The sequence below is a fragment of the Nicotiana tabacum genome, chromosome 4, assembly GCF_000715075.1.
Source record: "Nicotiana tabacum cultivar K326 chromosome 4, ASM71507v2, whole genome shotgun sequence".
NCBI lineage: Eukaryota > Viridiplantae > Streptophyta > Magnoliopsida > Solanales > Solanaceae > Nicotiana > Nicotiana tabacum.
In genome coordinates, this window is record NC_134083.1 from 45,389,555 (window position 1) to 45,408,995 (window position 19,441).

Consider the following 19,441-nt stretch of genomic DNA (forward strand, 5'->3'; position numbering starts at 1 on the left):
CAAGTTATATCACGTATCCTTAGAGCCGCGTATAAATTCAATTGTTATCCGTTTTTCGGGTAAACAATAATCTTTAACTTAAATTATATAGTTGTGTTAAAATATTCGGTGGGAGTTCTACCTAATTAACCAGTCCATGCATGCATATTCAGTTATTCACATAGTGAACTTTTGCAAATTGTTGGTTACAGTAAAACGAACCAAATGTGCTATGAAATCAAATGACTCTACGATTGATGACGACTAACATTGGATTAACACTATTATTAAACATCAGAACTTTAATTCGTGGTTTCATAATGTGGACGTACACTTATATTGCATCATGTTAAGATTTTTTTTTTACCGAATTCAGTATCTATGATATATTTGGGAATATTGAAACCCATTAACCCACATAATAGTTTCAGCATCTCAAGGTTGTTCCTCTCTCATTTAATTTGTACTGTAGTGTTACGAGTTCAAATCTCATTATTAGTTACACTACTATCCAGTTAATTTTTTTCCTCTTCTGTTAACTGTGTAAAATAAATGACAGAACTCAAAATGTTACCAAATTTGAAACTTATCTTAAGATAAAACTTGGAAGTGCGGAGGAATTTCAATTTATAGATTCATCCACGTCAATAACGACGCAGAAAACTTCGATCATCCCTTTTCGCATGCATTGAATTCATCTCTGTCAAAAACATCTATAAACTTGCCAATACGGCGAAGATTTTAACTTTTATCCTTTTGCTCTTGGCCAAACCAATGACTACCCTCTAAATTAGGCACTATTTTCATTTAAACACTTTGTATTCAATCTATTGAACATCTTACCTTGCCGAAAATGTGCCCGTTAAACACAATCAGGTAAAAACCAAAATGCGATTGACCTGGCATTGAAAAAAATGAAACCCGCTTTCCATTGTGTGTGTCCAACCAAATATAAAACGAATGTCGGATTTTTATTAAGCTATTAGTATAACTACATAGTTGTCTTACTAGGCTCTAGCGACATAACCAAGGAATATTGCATCTACCATTTACGAGTTCTCCAAACCCGAGAATAGTATTCTCTACGATCTTTAATAAACCTCAGAATTTACTTATTAATTTAAGGTCATATCTTTTAGCAAATCCTTCCGTGACTGTAATCAGCTAAAGCAAACAAAGCAATTAATGAATGAATAGCATGTGAAGAAAAGCCAAAATTTGCCCATTTGGGCAAATATTTGACGTTTAAGCAGGAAAAATTTTGAAACTGTGAAAAAAAACAGTTTATGGCCATAAAATATGAAGTTTTTGGGGCTAGCCATAAAATATGAAAAAAAAAAAAACAAATCATCCCCTTTTCTTTTCTAGTAGGAGTTGGGGCTGGTTGACAGAATTCTCTCAGTTTATGGCTAGTTACATCATTGAAACTCTTCGTCACAAAGTTTTGGCAATAAAAAACAAATTGATCCATAATTTTTTTTTGGGAATTTGACCGTCATATTATAGTGATCAGAAATAATGAACACAGAAGGATACATTTTCAAAATTGCAGGGAAAATAAACATAGAATGCTCGGTGTGGGCATGTATGAACTACTTTGTAGCGTATTCCAACTTTCAAGAATGACTACACGTAAGTTTTGGTACTCCAAAATAACTCGAGTAATTTATATACTTTACTAGCTGCAAATGAGTATCAGCAACATAAAGTAACTAGAGAAAATGGCCACAAAGTAAAAGACCACCTAAACTAATTCTATTTCGTTCTCTGTACCTTTCAAACAATAGCTCTTCACTTCGTTGAAGTCTGTTATATTCAGCCATATCAAATCCTGAACTTTGGCAACTTTCAAGTTCTCCGGATACGTCTCCACCATCTTCAACTGTATAGATTGCTCTATTCTTCGGTTGACTGTGCAGAATTGCTGGGCTCCAACTCCCATGGCTGCTGATGGAATAACTACGATCATTCTGAGGGGAGGTGACGTCCTACAAGAAGGTAATTTGGAGCAAAGTACAATAGATGTCATAAGGGAATAGAATGGCATTTACTACTACTATATATGTACAAATTATATGGCTACCACACTACTACAGTGAACGCGTAAACTTAAATGGCACGGCTGGAAAAGTAACTTCAAGCAATTTGTGTTAAGTAAATGAATTTGTTTAATGTCTAGCATTTTTAGATGGAAAGGCTTCCAGGTCTTCCTTATGAAGAAGTATTAGCAAGATAAATCACCAAATAGGCAAAATGATGGTACTTCCTCACCTGACCAGAGTTAGTCAACATCCTCCTAGTTTGACCACTTGAAGCCAACCAAAGAAACTAATTCCCAAAAGAAATCCAATCATCTAGCAAATATAGCTAAAGGCAGCACCTAATTTCTTGCTAGTACGTCATACCAAAGGCAGCACCTTTTTTTCTTCTTTTTGATGAAGTAAGACAATTGCATTAAAGGCATCAAGAAGATGCAAGGAGTACAAAAGAGAGAAACATGAAGACATAGTCAGCTCTACAGCTAAAAACTAGGCTAAAGCTAAGGAGCTGACGAAGTCCCAAAAATTAATAGGGCAATTAACAGGAACTAAGTTCTGCCAACTATATAACCATAAAAGACATCTAGCCTTAAGTGCGTATATAGGAGTTGATATCCCATCACAACACAAGCATACCAGATCAAAACAAAGTATCAGTTTACCTGTCTTGCATCACATATTGACGTTTTCCTACTAACAGGAGTTGGCACTTCATTCTTGGGAGTGAAAGAACCATCGTTGCTTGTCTCCCACTGCAACCAAGGTAAGATAACCCCATCAGTTCCAACAGGATGACAATTAGCTCCTGCAGGACTTTGGTTAACTGCTTCCCCATAAGTAAAACTGTCCCTTGGCTTAGCTATTCCTCCTAATGTTGAACTTGCATCACTTCTTTCTCCATCAAAAGAAGAAAAATCTGTATCTTCTATATTTGCAATGAAATCCTCAAAAAACTTCTCTGCCTCCTCATTCAATTGTTTTGATGTCCTGTTTCTATCATTGCTTCTCTGGAAAATTGTAAAAAGCTAGTAATAAAGGATCTACTATAGAGGTGAATAATAGCTAATCAAGAAGGTTGGAAATTGCCGTTCAACTAAAAAAAAGGAGAGACCTTCCTACGTGGTTGTTTCTGCGCAACAACAGAATTTTTTGTATCAGCCCTACCTCTTTGGTCTTCCTGCAGAATTTCATCAAGCAGATATTGATTACACTTCTCTGACTTTAATATTAAAGAATGTTGAGGCATTAAATTTCCAAGGATTAAATCGCATGACATAGTGAGTGCCAAAGAAGAATCAGAACCAGTGTGCAAAAGGAGGCAGAATATTAGACTAGAAGAAAGACCTCATAACATAGTGACCCGTGTGCGACAAGATGGGAAAATGTAAGCATGGAGAAAACATACCTGCTCCAATTTTGTTACATGATTCTTTCTGGCCTCATGACCTGACTTGGCGCCACTAATTTTCTTCCCCATGGTCTGCATGAGTAAACATCAAATAGTTAGCAAGCTCGTTAACTATGCAGAAGTAATTTTTTCTTATTTCATGGAACAAATAAATCACACACCTGTTCAAGTTCAGTTTTGATTTCTTCAACAGCATGCCTGAGTTCTTTTCTCATAGCTTCGTACAGTTCACCATTCACAACATCTCCATTTGGATGCTCACCCTGAAGAACAAAAACATATATATTTTTTTAAAACGATTGATAAGGCATAAGAAAAAGTCAGTGTGTGCTACTTCGACAGATAACAAAGTAAACCTTTTTCTGCGCATAAACCGCTCGAATGGTTTTCTCGATGCCATTTTTACAGGTAAGAGCATCCTTTGTGTCATCGTCAGTCAAGGCAGAAGAGTGACTCTAATATGAATGAAGAATTACATATTTAGTAAATTGCCAAAAGGCATGTAGTGACACACAAAAATCAAAACATTATGGGAACAAAGGGCAACAGCAACTGAGAAATGATACATTAAGCTAATAAGCTCCCTACTATTCAAAGATAAGCAAATATAAATTGTTGTGGCTTACAGAGTAGCCATCATGCAATTGCGACATGTCTTTTTGGCTAAAAGACCTCCTTAATTGTGGACTATTTACAGTTGTTGGTTTCAGCGATGAAGGGAAGTCAGTGAGCCTGATGCTCTGATTCTTCTTGATGTCAATTCGGCTGCTGGAATTTCGAAAATGATCTGCATCACTCTGTCATACAACAAAGAAAATTGCTGATCAAAAAGTGTCTCCACTGCACATTTTATTTGCTGATACCTTTAGTTTTCTCTTATTTCTGCTTTTTAAATAGTGATCTTAAGAACTCATAGATAATACTTAAACAACCCAAAGCTTTCTGGACATACACCAATAGAAAATGTAGATGTGCCAGAAGTTGCATGTTGCACTAGTGTGTTTTCAAATCAGTATTAAAATTGCAATAACCTATTGTGGTATGTCCAATCACTGGTTGGAGATAAAGACCTTTAATAAAAGAACCAAACCAGGACATTTAAGTTCGAGGCGAGCTTTGTCACAGAATTAATTGAGTCACAGTCAGCTTGTCCTAAAAATTAATCGAGAGCTTGCATTGTAAGAACTAAAATTATTAAAGATGGAGGACATCATCAATTAGTACAAAATTTAAAGCCTAAGAGAATTTGTTACAAGTTCGCAGTATAAGACGAAAAACTGGGAAATGTTACACACCACATATAGTCATCTTTATTCTCTTGCAATCCAATGGGAGAAATCCAATTTCAACACTTAAAACCACTGAAAATCCCCCATATTCTTTTGGATAATAAAACTGACCCTAACATTAAGTCACTGATTCACCGGACAGCACTTACATCAGAAGAAAAGAGCACTATAAACAGAGTAAGTAGGAAAAACACTTTTTTTATGACGGTGATAGCCAGGCCAGCTTGCGCGCACGTCTGACTAATCCACCGGCTACCTCTCACCGGCACTTGTACGGGGATGCAGTCCATCAAGACGTAACAGATTAAAAGTAATCTCTTAAATCTTTTGTCTCTACTGGGAACCGAGTTAACAAGAAAAACACTTTTAGTACAGAATGTAACAGAATACCATTCGATAGATGCACCACAAAGGTAATGTATTGCTAGAAACAAGCATTTATTATTTTGTTTTCAGCTATTTCTACCTTCTAAAGCACTTCGGATTCAAACTTCTTACTGAAGTTATCAGCAGTTCAAAGTTTTCAGAAGAAAACATTACCCTCACAAATTTGCAAACATCCTAAGTTAAATACACATGCTGACATTTAGGATAACACTAATAAAGAAGTTAAAGGGGGCAGCCATTACATTTGAAGAAATCTCTGCATAAAATAGGGTAATAACATACAAATATAGACATAGTACATGAAGGCACGCCTCCTCAATTTAATTTTTCTTTATTTTTTACGAGCACTAAAAACATTCATTTGATAGTTTCTTGTTATAGGATTTCATGCACAGTTTCTCTTTGATGATACAGGGAAGTTATATATTGAAGGAATTCATATTTTGATAAAGACACTGAAGGAGTTCATTAAGGCTAATTTATCATTAGATGAACATGAGTGACATAAATTTTAGTCTTTCCGGTCAAATGTACTCAATCAACACAGTTTTGGTGAAAAAGGACCCTTCCGGCTTGGAAATTAATAACCAAAAGAGATGTCTACTTTCCGATGCCATGACCAATTAGGTTTCAGTGTACTTATCATCATACTATATTATAAGTAGGAAGCCTCTAAATCAAAAGTTAAATTACGAAAATGTCCATCTAAAATTAATTTGTTCCACTTCAAATCAAGAGGTTGTGAGTTCGAGTCACCCCAAGAGCAAGGTGGGGAGTTCTTGGAGGGAGAGAGCCGAGGGTCTATCGGAAACAGCCTCTCCACCCCAAGGTAGGGGTAAGGTCTGCGTACACACTACTCTCCCCAAACCCCACTAGTGGAATTATACTGGGTTGTTATTGTTGACCTTCATAAAAAAGGAAAAAATATAATTAAATAAAGAATTTCAGCTACACTATTCAGTATTAATGCCCGAGAGTCCCTTCAAATTTTGTAACATTCACCTTTATGCCCGATAGTCTCTTCCACTTCCTACATTGATTGGACTCTTTAATCCAACACTAAATACTAAAGAAACTTATCAAACCACGTTTGAACATTAATCTCATGTCAAGTTTAAATAGTGAGAATTTTATGCTGATTAAGTGGAGAAAGCATGAGCTATTTACACCTCTTACTGGATCATTTTTGTCAATTCTTATATTTTTGTGGTGTATCCAGTTGATAAATTCAAAAGTCAGTGCAGCCACCTCTTGAATATAAACACTGCAGACATTCTTCTAATGGTTAGTCTTCTTTTTGAATGTTCTCAGTATTACTTATTTTTTCTCCTTATTGTCTTCTTATGGTAGTTGAAATTGAAAATAAAATGGCAATAGTTATTATTTGTAAATTGAAGTGGCAATTAATAAGTTTATTTTCAGATGCATCACACTTAATTTTGCATTCTTAAAACCCCATGTATAATTAATCTTTTGCTTCAATTACTTAGTTCCAGACATGGAGTTCGAATTAAGTTCTAAGTTCGATAATTTTTTTTCTTGATATTCTGCTTAGAAGTGTATTCGATGCCTTTTCATTAATAAGGGGAATAAAAAAGGAGAAGGGAAACACATTTGTCCAAGGAATTGGAGTACTTCATTAACTTGAATACTAATCTTATAGCATATGACTCCTTTTTTCTGCTGCTAAAATTATAGCATATGACTCTAAATATTATTTTTCTTAAAAAAAAGGACTCTAAATATTATTAAAATCTACGCATTAAATTTTAATTTCTGGTTTAGCATGTTGTTAACTCATTTTTTTTCTTTCTAATTTCCTCTCTAGAATATTTATGGCTACAAAGACAAAGAAGTCTGTTGACAAAAAGCCAGCAAAGCAGAATAAAGGCAAGCTGATGTTAAGAATAAGAAGAAGAGGAGAAAAGCTCTGGCCATCGTAGAGTCAATAAGCAGCATCCAAAACAAATCAATCCATTTATACTTTTTGGTTCTGCTTCACTTAGTTCTCTTGTTTATTAGAAGTAAAACAAATGCATTATGCCTTGAGAAAAGTTTGCTGAATATACTAACCATGTTGGTTCTTCTTTTCCATTTTTAGTCGATGTAAGGTTGCTCAAATTGGCTATACAATTCATATTTTTAACTAATTATTGTATCATTTTGCGCATTTATTGGAAATTTTTTATTTTCTTTTTGTTCCATTTTTATTATTGTTGGTTGCTTTATACTTAATTGGCATTTTTTGTACAAACATCTTATTCTTACATTCTTTCGGAAAAACTATAGTATGTACGAAAGAGTTACAATTTCTATCCATATTTGCTATATGGATAATTTGATATTGCACTTTCAAAAAAAATACTAATGTCAATCGGTAAACAAAAATTCTTGTTATGATAGGGCAATCGTTCGTCAGAAGGAAGCATAGTCCAAGAATATCGTCTATAAAAATATATTAGGTGAGATATATGATCATATAACATGATTGTACCTCATAAAATGAAAATTAATATAATTAGAAACATATCTAGCTAACCAAATAGAATTGTTTACCTTTACAACTCAAACTCTATCCAATCATTTTGAGCACATAATAACTATATCATTTTCACCATTCGTTGTTTTCAGCTTGCATTTTTTCTCTTCAATTTTTTGTATGATATATGCTTGACATAACTTTTTTAATAATATTTATGCCATTTCAAAAGTTTATACTCATAATATGAAATACACGTGCAACGCACGTGTCCAGAAACTAGTGTGTTTATAAATTTGTATATTACATTTTCTTTATTCTGATCAGTAAAAGAAAATTTGTATATTACATTTTCTTTATTCTGATCAGTAAAAGAAAATTTGTATATTACTTAGTCCATTTGAGCTAAGTTCAGTTTCATCCCTCCCTAGTCCATTGGAGCTAAATTCAATTTCATCCCTCCCTCTTCGCCTCCACACAAACTAAAAAAGGGGAAGAGAAGTGAAAGACTTCCATATAAATAGTTTTAGGAGTTTTTCAAGTTTTTTCAAATAATCATTCACAAAACATCAACTTGGTTTTCGTGTCCAAACACAACTTCAAATTCCAATTACCCTGTTTCAACTTCAACATCAAATACTACTTTTTGCAAATCTCAATCATTTCCAAACGATGCTCCTAGTTTAACATTCTCTTTGGTGAAATTACTTGAAGCACTCCAACAGTTGTAGAGGTATGTTCCAGTTCTACTCCCTAATCAAAGTTTAGGAATAGACAAAAAGCGAAGGAAAGGGCAGAAAAGTTTCACCTCAGAGTCGCTAATCTGATAACGAACAGCAGAAACGGACCTCCTCCTTCTCGAACTGGCATCTGAAGTAGCTATGTTACTCCGGGAACGATCAGCAGTAACGCTTTTCCGATCACTAGCAGAGGTCTTCGAACCCTGCCTCGACACTGACCTACCCCGCCTCGTCGACGACGCCGTTTCGCTCGCCCAATGCCCAATCCCCGACGCACGCTTTCCTGACCGGCCACGGTCACTATTTTCTCTCTCCTCCTCCTGAGAGAAGAATTCTATAGCCAAATCATCAAGGCTAATTTCAGGAACTCCCGATCCTCTAGTCGTATTAACAAATTTCCCACGCGGAGCAGCATTGTAGCCTAAGTCAGCCTGCGCAGGCTCCTCAAAGCGCCGAGGCCCGTGGGAGAATCGGCTCAGACTTCTAGAACGGCGATGAGCTTTGTTACTAGAGGAGCCGGAGGAGTCGTCGGCTCCGGCAGGACTTCCACCTACGGTGGTTCTCCGAGTAGTGGATTTGAACGCCGATGACGCCATCAGTGAAGAACCATTCAAAAACGATTTTGATTAAAAATAATCAAATATCAATTGTTTATAGTGGAGCGTCTTGCCCGTGTACCTAATTAAATGTATTTTAATGAGAGAGAAAAGGATGGAGTTAGGGTTTGAACTTGAGAAGTGAGGTGTAGAGGGTTTTCTGAGAATGGAGTTTTGATGAAACAGCTCAGAGAGAGAGAGAAGAGTATATGATTAGGAAGAATGAAGAAGAAAATTTGGCGGAGGTATCGAAATTGGAGAAATTTTGAAATGATACAGTTGAATGACTTATTAGTCCACACTAAAATATTCAATCAAATTTGTGTCATAATTAATTTATTAATTCACAATAATGCGACCAATAATTAACAATAATTAATAGACGGAAAACACGAACATGAGAAATATATGAGAATCTCCCAATTAATCGAATTGCAGTAATAAAATATTATCCTACGGTTTTACACCTTCAATTGTAATCTCAGATATTAATGTGACATTTGACCAACTAATGCAGAGCTATGACCAAGAAATATTCCTTGATTACATTAGTCTTTTGGTATTAAACAAATGCTACTTTAAACCAGATTTTGGGGGTGAGGGAAGGAGAGGGAAATCTCAAACTGACTGTAAAGAACAGTTCTGGTCCAACAGAGGAATATCATTTATTCTCCATTTTCAAATTTGAAATTGAAATGAAGCATTCAATTTATATTTTGTTTTTCAACTGTTTTTGTCCAGCAGAAATATCGTACTCTCCATTTTGAAATTCGAAATTGAAATGGATTTTGTTCCCTCAAATTATTTGGAGAATTTTTCCAATTTTATCTTGCTGTCAAAATATTAAAAACAGTGTTTTTTGGGGAGTTAGCTAGTCCACTGCGAGTTACGCAACTAAGCAGAATACGTGATGAAACTCTTGTTTAAAAAAGAGAACTTTTACCCCAAACCGAGAAATAAGTACTAAGCTAGGTTTGAATATAGATTTGATTGAAACTTGAAAAATAATTTTTTAAAGTTATGTTTGGATATATATTTTATTTGACTGTTGGGACCGTTTGACCTGCGAGGGGACCGGTCTAGTCCTTGGCGGGCCCAAAATATAGGACCGGCCCCAGGGCCACTAAAACCGGTCCTAACGGCCCTGGCTCGTTTGACCCCGGTTTCGTCATAGTCGACTCCTTGTTGAGAGTATCCTTGAGCAACTAATCTGGCTTTGTTTCTCACAACTTTTCCAAATATTCTTGAACTACGTAATGACCTGATTCATGCGGCGCCATGATACGTAGGCGCTCATCGGATTCGATCAAAATCATAAATAAATTGAGTGAAAAAATAAACCGAAACAAAGAAAGAACAAAAAAATAATAGAAAACGACCCCGGAATAGAATTTTGATGATTACAACAGCTCCGTATGGTGATTTTGGACTTAGGAGCATGATCGGAATTTTATTTGGAAGTCCGTAGTGAATTTGCGGACGCGTAATTCTGACTGCGTCCGTGCTTGGGCTTTCACGGCCGTGTAATAGTGAGCGCAGTTCACGTTTCTTCATATCTGGGCCTGGTTTGAATATAGATTTGTTTGAAACTTGAAAAAGGATTTTTTTAAATTATGTTTGGATATACATTTTATTTAAAGAAAAATTGAAGATTTTTTAGCAGTAGAAAAAAATTTCACTCAAAAACTGCGAAACTACAAAAATTTTGAATTTTTTTTCTTTCTAAAACATGATCATTTTGCAAACAATGTTTTCAAATAAAATTTGAAAAATTGAAGCCAAAATGGGAGCTAAACGTTAGCTAAAAAGGACAATACGAGCTAAATGAACCCCGACCTCCATATATTCAAAACGTCAATTCAGTATTTCATCTACCACACAACTGCTCTGCTACTATTAGTTGTTAAAGCACCTAAGCTCTCAACCAAACAAGTTAAAGCTTAAAAGAGAACGAGGCCGCAGACATTTTGGTTACTTGAGCTTCTCCCCATTGGCTTTCCAGGGCTGTTAAGGAACCTGACGTGCATTTTATACTTGGGACCTGTTGGCTAAGCACCAGGTTCCTTTGCCAGAACGTCATAACTCGTAAGTGTGATCTTGTTTTTCCTTTATTTGGGGGAAAGGGAGACGAGAAAGAAAGAGCACCAAGCAAGGTCCAAACTTATTACACATTCATAACACAACAAAAACAAGAAACATATCCAGAGTTGCAAAGACTGGGTCTCGGAATGTGTGGGGAAGTCTACAACAACCCAATTGATGACCTCAAACCATATCCAAGAGTGCAGATATCCCTAAATTACATCAAAGAGCCGCTCACTTGTAGTCCGAGTGACTACTTTATTCTAAACCGCTTTATCTAGTAACACAAATCAGACTCCTCACCAGCAGCACCACTACACTTGGCCACCAATGAGTAAACTGCCACTTTTACTGAACTGATGCCATGTGCTTAATCAAGTCCACCACTCGTGTGCTGCAATTCCATCAAGGATTACTATTAGCAGGAAGGTACAGATCACAAAACTCTTAACACAATGCAGTCACGCAGAGCATATACTGAATTGGAATGATAATGAATAAATATACACAATCTCTTATGTTTTTACCTGTAACCCCATTCATTGTCGTACCACGAAACGAGCTTAACAAAATTCTTGCTCAAAGCAATTCCAGCCTTGGCATCAAATATGCTTGATCTGCAAATTATTTCCATTCAGAAATACAGATCAGTCTGATTAGAAGAGCAAGATCAAAGTGGATCAGTAGACAAGGTTCATGCAAGAACTTTAGTGGAGCTCGTGGAACATAAAATGGAGAGAAAATAGTTCATGAAACACTTCAAAATCCCAAACTCACCTATTGTCTCCCACGAAGTCTGTGGACACCACATCATCTTCAGTGTAACCTAGAATTCCCTTCAATTTTCCTTCAGATTCCTCCCTTTAGAAGTTATATACCAATGCAAACGTTAGCAACTCAATACAATCTAGCAGCTCCAAAAGAATAATTTTGGACTAACAGATACATCATTACAAACTACTATTGATGCGATAACAGAATCCTTGAGGGGAAGGGGAAAATGACTTGCACATACTAGTGCCCTTGTGAAAATTAAGTACAGACAACAAGCTTACTTAATGGCAGCCTTGATTTCATCGTAGGTAGCTTCTTTCTCCAGCCTCACTGTGAGGTCAACCACGGACACATCAACAGTTGGGACTCGGAAAGCCATTCCGGTTAACTTTCCATTCAATGCTGGTAGGACTTTCCCAACAGCCTTGGCAGCTCCAGTACTGCTGGGAATAATATTGAATGATGCAGCTCTTCCACCCCTCCAGTCCTTGGCTGATGGCCCATCAACAGTTTTCTGTGTGGCTGAAATAATATAAAACAGGTTGCAGAACTGAGTGAGCAAGCTACAAATGAAATATATTTAAAAGTAAAAGCAAGAGTTACCCTTACCTGTGATGGAGTGGACTGTGGTCATGAGACCCTCAACAATTCCAAATCTGTCATTTATAACCTGCAGAATGACATGAGAAATTGTGACACGTTGTTTCATTCTCGTATCCATGTTATGCAATGACACAAAAAACAAATTTGAAGAATCGGGTGGGTAGAACCTTGGCCAAGGGAGCAAGGCAATTTGTGGTACAGCTAGCATTTGAAACAATGTTGAGCTCGGGCTTGTATTCTTTCTCATTGACACCGACAACAAACATCGGAGCATCCTTGCTAGGGGCAGAAATGATGACTTTCTTGGCACCACCCTGATGATTCACAAAAATTGAGCAGATATTAGCTCCCTTAAATCACTGATAAAAACTGAAGCTAACGCCGAAAGGAAAAATAATCAATTAACCCAACTATCACAGCATTAGCAGCAACTAGCAATTAGCATACAAAGCCCGAGGTGGGTAGTAACCACTATACCATGTTAATTCAGAGTCCTTAATTTGACTCAACAATCAGATATGCTTTATCTAAAGTTAAATTGCTTTAGTTGCACCAAGGCTCGAAATTAAATGTTCTGTAAAAGTTAATGTTCTTGCCAAGAAAATACTTATAATATCATTTATATATAGGTGCTAGCGTGCTCACCAAAATGCAGGTATAGATCTTCCGTTCATCACAATAAAAGATGTACACATCAAGCAATGATTAACATCACTAATACCAATTTTGTAATACTGCTTTCAGTATGTCATCACAATAAGAGATGTACTCATCAAGCATCAGTTAACATCACTGAAACCAATTTTGCAATGCTGTTTTCAGTATATCATCACAATAAAAGTTGTACTCGTCAAACATCAATTAACATCAGTAATACAGAGTGATTATGTTTAACTTGACGATCATACAAACACAATGCACATAATTGTGGAACTTTTTCCTTATATAATTTAAAACAAGGAACATCAGTTAAGAACAGAGACCAATTTAAAAATGATTACAAACCTTCAAGTGAGCAGCAGCCTTGTCCTTGTCAGTGAAGACACCAGTCGACTCCACAATGTAATCTGCTCCAGTCTGGCCCCATGGAATCTCCTCTGGGTTCCTTCACATATTCCAAGAAAGTTCAATCACGAATTCTGCTCGACCCAAGAAATTTTTAAAGCAATCTCTATGGTAAACAGACAAATATTAGTACCTAAAGCCAAAAACAGTAACAGCCTTCTCACCAAAGAGAAGGGTCTTGTCATCCTTAACCTTGAGCTCGTGGTGCTTCCACTGGCCGTGTACACTATCATACTTGAACATATATGTCTACAACACCGACATACATAACCCATCAACTAATTAAGCTTTCACAAGATTATTAATGAAGTTATTGAAATTTTCGTTTCTGGTTTTTGGGACAAGTACCATGTATTCAACAGAGATGAAAGGGTCGTTAACTGCGACAAGCTCAACATCATCTCTTTGGAGAGCAACCCTGGCCACTAATCGCCCAATTCTTCCAAATCCTAAATCATGAGAACAATATTTCAAAACCGATCTTAGCAAAAAAACATGGAAATTACCTAACAAAGCTAGATAAAATTCACTTGACGAGCACAAACTCTTACCGTTAATTCCAATCTTAACCTTGGCTGTGAGAGTAGAAACAAGAAAAGCAAAAGGATTAATTAATCAGAGTCCATGATGTAAAAAGAAGAATTCGTGTGCGAAACCAGGAAAAGAAAAAGGAAAAGTGAATCGAAATACCCATGATTTTTGAGAAATGAGAGGAGGAGCGAAGTCCGATCTGACTGAGTGATTGAAGGGCTTTGTAGAAGAGTGTAGTGGATTCAGAGTTGGTGGAAGGGTTTGATACAACGGGGGAGAAGATTTATGAGAACAGTCTAGTGGTATTGCATGTGTATGTACTTATGTTTTTCTTTTTTTTTTTAATTGTCATTTAAATCAAAAAATTTCCTGTAAGCAACTCAGTAATCGTTTAAGATAAAACAATATGAATTTGTAAGTGTGTTTGTAGCGCACAATTGACGTTATTGCAATATAAATTTTGTTGGAACATTACATACATACAAGCTCTAGTTAATAAAAAATATATTCAACAAACATATACTCCTCCCATTCACTTTTATTTCGCACATTTTGACTTTTCAGGTCTTTTAAGAAATAATTATTTACATGATAATTTTATCACAATAACTCTATTAATTGATACTCAATAATTGAATCCAAAATCCCAAATAACTTCTGAAGAAAAAAAGAATAAAAGAATTAAAAATAAATTTAATGGACTTTTGTATTTAACGGAGGGTGATAATAAAAAGTTATTTGTGAATTTCAATATTAAACATTGAAAAACTATAATTAATTATTATTTATTCAAGAAATATTAGTTAATAAATTAAGGGTAAAATAAAAAAAAATCTTTTCTTAATATATGTATAAAAATAAAAATTTATTTTTAATATACCTCCGAATTAAAAAGTGAAGTGAGTAATACTCTCTAGTCTCTAGGTGGCCACTGCACCAGTCAACCACTTTGAGTTGAAACGGACGGTGTACCTCTTGATTTGCGTGACTGGTAAGCGGATAAAACCAACCACGGATTACTTGGCAAAAGCGGAGAGCACAATCTTACACTTGTCAGCTTTTTAAACACATCTCTCTGTAACAATCGATGTTCCCCTTTCTCAACTTGTATATAATGTATGTCCCACATCTTCTATTTTAGGATTAGGAATTAGGTTATACATAAAACGGAAAAGGTCAAATGTACTCTAGTATTAGGAAATAAAGTTTATATGTACCCCTCGTTATACTTTTAGTTCAAATATACTTCTTTTATTATATTTTTGATTTAAATATATATTTTTTTTGTTAAGTTTGTCCACGGTAGATATCAAATTCTGCGTGACACTGACATTTGATAAGGTGGATGCCACGTGGCTTGCCACCTCAACACCCTTAACTCATTTTACCTTTTCCTTTTATTTTTTTCTACCACTAAAATTTTCTTCTCCTCCATCATTATTGCACTATTGTCGCTACCATGGAAAATATTGTATTTCAAATTTTAGTCTTTTATATATGAATTAGGGGCACTGAGGTGGCATGTCATGTGACATCCACCTCATCAAATATCAGTGTCACGTAAGATTGGATGTTCACCTTAGACAAACTTAATAGAAGAGTGGTATATTTGAATCAATAGTATTACAACAGGGGTATATTTAGACCCAAAGTATAACGAAAAGTATATTTAAGGGATTGTTACACAAATAGCCGACCAGATTCAATATTTACTTTTTCTAGTCGGTATACATAGATTATACACAATTATACATTGATTATACACTATATATATATATTATATTAATTATATTTTCGCCGACTATTTTTAGTTTAAGGGATTAGATGAGCAGTTATTTGAGTTAATTTTTCTATATTTAAACCTTTTCTCATAGTACAAGAATATATTTAGCCATTTGCGGTATATCTACTACTAATATATAAGGGACAAACCCAGAAGCGGCCCCCTAAAGTTGGCTCCGCCTTTTATTTTGACACCTTTACTCAAGCCTTTTCCATTTTAACACTTTAACTCATTCCTCTATGTGCCACTTAAACACGAAAAGCTGGCTTGTCACATTGTGTGATTTGCACCTCTTTTGAGCGCGTGGAAAGCTGCATTTTTTTGTTTTTTGATTTATTTCTCTTTCTGCTTCCTCCCTCTCTCTCTCTCAGCCATCACCTCTGACCTTCCCCTACCCACCAACCCTTCGAATGCCACCCTCATTTTCCCTTACCCCTCCCTCTCACTTCTATGTCCACTAATATGATAAATAAACGACGAAACTGTGTACGCGGTCCTTGTAAATCTTTTCTCCATCATTACATAAAAAATGAGCAAGTCTGGGTAACCCCTATTTATGATATCCAGAAACATCAGAGCACAAAACTATGTTACAAAATTCAATAATGTCAATAGATTTCTCTTTCCAATTAAAACTGGTTAAATTCATTAGTTATGTAAGAATATCATCTTTGATTTCTTGATGCAGATATGCAAAATATCAGTTCTCTATATTGTAGTGAATCAACTAAATAAAAAATGATTGTCAAATTTGAAGGCAAAATAAATTCGAGAAATGAGAGAAATTATCTAAGTGAAATGACAACTTGAAGCCAGTGATAGAAGATTTCTTATTGAAACCAGTGAAGATTTCGGTGGTGAAAGCTCTGGTGGTTGTGGGAATATGATAGAACCAGAGGATGGGGTGAGCGGAGAAGATGACGGGGGTGGGGGTAATTGAAAAATATAGTTTCTTTTTTTTTCCTCAAAATTTATCTTTAAATTAATTGGGAACAAATGCCACATGTCATCATTTCATTTGTTGTTTTGCCACATAAGCAGCTTGTGAATTACACTCTCTTTGTATTTTTAACTGGTCATGCTTTGTGTTTAAGTGGCACGTGAGAAAATGAGTTGAAATGTCAAAATGAAAAAAATTTGAGTAAAGGTGTCAAAATGAAAAGTGGATCCAATTTTAAGGGGCCGCTTATGGGTTTGGCCATATATAAGAGACGATAAGCAGCTGATGGTCAACATGCCTGCTTGGCACCAAAAGGGCGCTTTGGTAATTTCGGTTAAAATGGAGCAATATGATTGCTTAAAAAAGAACTTTACTGTAGCTTCAACATAATCTTTGAGTGTTTTGACTAAATTACCCCTGGGCTTAGGTCATCAAACATCACACACACTTCTACACTCCAATCCCTCACGTGGGCCCCACGTCCTACCCCACCCAACTTTTTCCCTAATCGTTCAGTGATGCACCCGGAGGTCCCATTTATCTTTCCTATTTCTTCGTTTGATTTATATTGTTTTAGTATTGATTGATCAGAGTAACTAATATGTGATATTTAGTATTATTTACTCAAAAAAATAATACTTCATAAATTTTAATATCTAAATATGATTTTTTTACTTTAATTATCTCAAAAGTGTACTTCTTTGTTGGTTCTTTCTTGGCAACTAAAATATTATTTTCTGTCACAATAATTTACACAAATATTTTCTTGGCAACTAAAATATTTTCTGTCATTAAAATAATCTCTAATAAATTTATTGGCATCAATTCTATTGAGTTATCTCTTACATTGCATATATATTGTCTGTCAACATCGTAATTTTTACTTTATTATTGAAATCTTACATGATCAAGCAATTAAAAAAATAAACATTATTTATTAGTCCATCTAGAAGGAGAAAAAGGGGAAGAAGGAGTACGAGCAATTGCACTAGCGGCAAGAAAACTCTATATATAAAACAATAAAAAGGGTTAAAAAAAATCACAGTAAGAGAAAGTATGCAGTAGGCAGAAAAAAGGCAAAAGGAGCACCGGGGCTAGAATTAGGAGCAAGAAGTACGCTTCGAGAGACAAATCTGAGGAGAAAAATAATTTTTTTAAAATATATTTAAAAAAATAAGATTTGAAATATCATATGGTAATTATACTATATTATTACCATAAATTTATTATCGCCTTTGATAATTGCAAAGTGTAGTTACCTCATTTTAATTATGCATAATTTTATGTGGACTAAGTAATTAAATGTACAGACAAATATATTAAATTGTGTAATTACAATAAACTACACTCAAATTCAATTACATAAAAACTTTCCAAACAATCACTAAGAGTTTAAATATTTGAGCTTCAAATTATTGGGCACGTGCTCAGCACGGGCTAAATGGGACTAGTAAAAAAGAAGCGAGAAGCTTTTAGGTTAGGATGCTCTTTTGTTATTAGGAGTAGTGTTTTTCTTTTAGGCTGTTCAATGAATAATTCTTTTTGTCCAAATTCCAAATCATGAATTCGTGTTCGACCCAGATTATTCCTATGGTCCGAACTAGGATGTATATTATCTCCAACTTCAATTTTAGCATTTAAATTATAACTTTATTTATTCATGTTATAAAGAAATAGAAGAAAACAACCTAAAATTATTCTAGGTGGCTGTCACGATCTCAAATTCCCTCCGTTGGATGTCGCGATGGCACCTAGTCTCTAAAATTAGGTAAGCCTATTAATGCGGAATACTAATAAATATCTGAAATAAATAAACTACAATTCAAACAATTTCAACTCCCAAAACCCGGTAGAAATAAGTCACAAGCTTCTAAGAATTTATTCTCAATGTCTCTATATGTCAAGGTCTAAATAAAATATAAGGAAGCAACATAAAATGATAGAAGGGGACGCCGGAGTCTGCGGACGCTGGCAGATATACCTCGAAGTCTCCGTGCGCAGGCAACTCACTAACGTCTAGGCTGGTAAAATGTACCTGGATCTGCACAAAAAGATGTGCAGAAGCGTAGTATGAGTACACCACAGCGATACCCAGTAAGTGCCAAGCCTAACCTCGGTAGAGTAGTGACGAGGTCAGGTGAGACCCTACAGGAATATAATAATGGTATGGTAAAATGTTTATCAATGTAGTAAAATAAAATGACATTGAAAATGAATCAAATAGTATGTCACATTTAATGACATCAAATAATTACAAATAATATCTCGTGAAATCAAAACAAAATTTCCTTCAACTTTATGAAAATCACAACAATTAATCGAAAGCAACTATGGCCATAAATCAATATCAACAAGGGCACTCCCGAGGTACCGCCTTCGAAGTCCCAAATCATAAATAAATTCACAATATCTCATGTCCTTATATCACCGCGGGAGCCTTCACAATTTATTTAAAGAAAACATTTTTTTTTCGAAATAGCATCCCGCGTTTTAGCCACCCTTATCACACCGCATGACTTCTAGTAGTCACCCCTACTAGCCACGCGTATCAAGCCACCCTTATCTCACCGCATGCGTTTCAACACCCAGACCTTATACCACCGCATGCGTATCAATATCACAATATATCACAATTTGCACCTCAAGTGCTCAAATAATTTAACTTGCCAAAATAATTCAACAACAATATTTTTCCACAATAAAGAGCTCACGGCTCATGCCAAAATAAATCATCAATAATAGTTTT

At 35.3% G+C, this 19,441-nt stretch overlaps 2 protein-coding genes across 2 annotated transcripts; both read right to left on the reverse strand.

Annotated features, from left to right (window-relative positions):
- Positions 1-1,540: 1,540 nt before the first annotated feature.
- LOC107786377 (uncharacterized) lies at positions 1,541-9,549 on the reverse strand. Its single transcript, XM_016607846.2, has 8 exons — positions 8,390-9,549; positions 4,053-4,223; positions 3,783-3,881; positions 3,588-3,689; positions 3,424-3,498; positions 3,130-3,195; positions 2,681-3,025; positions 1,541-1,967 (listed from the first exon to the last, which is right to left on the reverse strand). Exons 1-8 carry the CDS (start codon positions 8,915-8,917, stop codon positions 1,692-1,694), a joined length of 1,662 nt encoding a protein of 553 aa, XP_016463332.1. The 5' UTR covers positions 8,918-9,549; the 3' UTR covers positions 1,541-1,691.
- Positions 9,550-11,068: 1,519 nt separating this feature from the next.
- Positions 11,069-15,007, reverse strand: LOC107786368 (glyceraldehyde-3-phosphate dehydrogenase, cytosolic-like). Its single transcript, XM_075251768.1, has 11 exons — positions 14,132-15,007; positions 13,993-14,016; positions 13,790-13,890; positions 13,575-13,690; positions 13,382-13,481; positions 12,544-12,690; positions 12,383-12,443; positions 12,055-12,295; positions 11,777-11,860; positions 11,527-11,616; positions 11,069-11,393 (listed from the first exon to the last, which is right to left on the reverse strand). Exons 1-11 carry the CDS (start codon positions 14,133-14,135, stop codon positions 11,348-11,350), a joined length of 1,014 nt encoding a protein of 337 aa, XP_075107869.1. The 5' UTR covers positions 14,136-15,007; the 3' UTR covers positions 11,069-11,347.
- Between the last annotated feature and the right edge of the window lie 4,434 nt (positions 15,008-19,441).

Coding starts and splice junctions, on each gene's coding strand:
- LOC107786377 (XM_016607846.2), bottom strand. CDS start 8,917: ATGGCGTCATCGGCGTTCAAATCCACTACTCGGAGAACCACCGTAGGT. Junction 3,690..3,782: donor CGGTTTATGCGCAGAAAAAG/GTTTACTTTGTT, acceptor TTTGTTCTTCAG/GGTGAGCATCCAAATGGAGA. Junction 3,499..3,587: donor TCAAAACTGAACTTGAACAG/GTGTGTGATTTA, acceptor TTACTCATGCAG/ACCATGGGGAAGAAAATTAG.
- LOC107786368 (XM_075251768.1), bottom strand. Junction 13,482..13,574: donor GTTACTGTTTTTGGCTTTAG/GTACTAATATTT, acceptor GAATATGTGAAG/GAACCCAGAGGAGATTCCAT. Junction 11,617..11,776: donor GACTTCGTGGGAGACAATAG/GTGAGTTTGGGA, acceptor AATAATTTGCAG/ATCAAGCATATTTGATGCCA.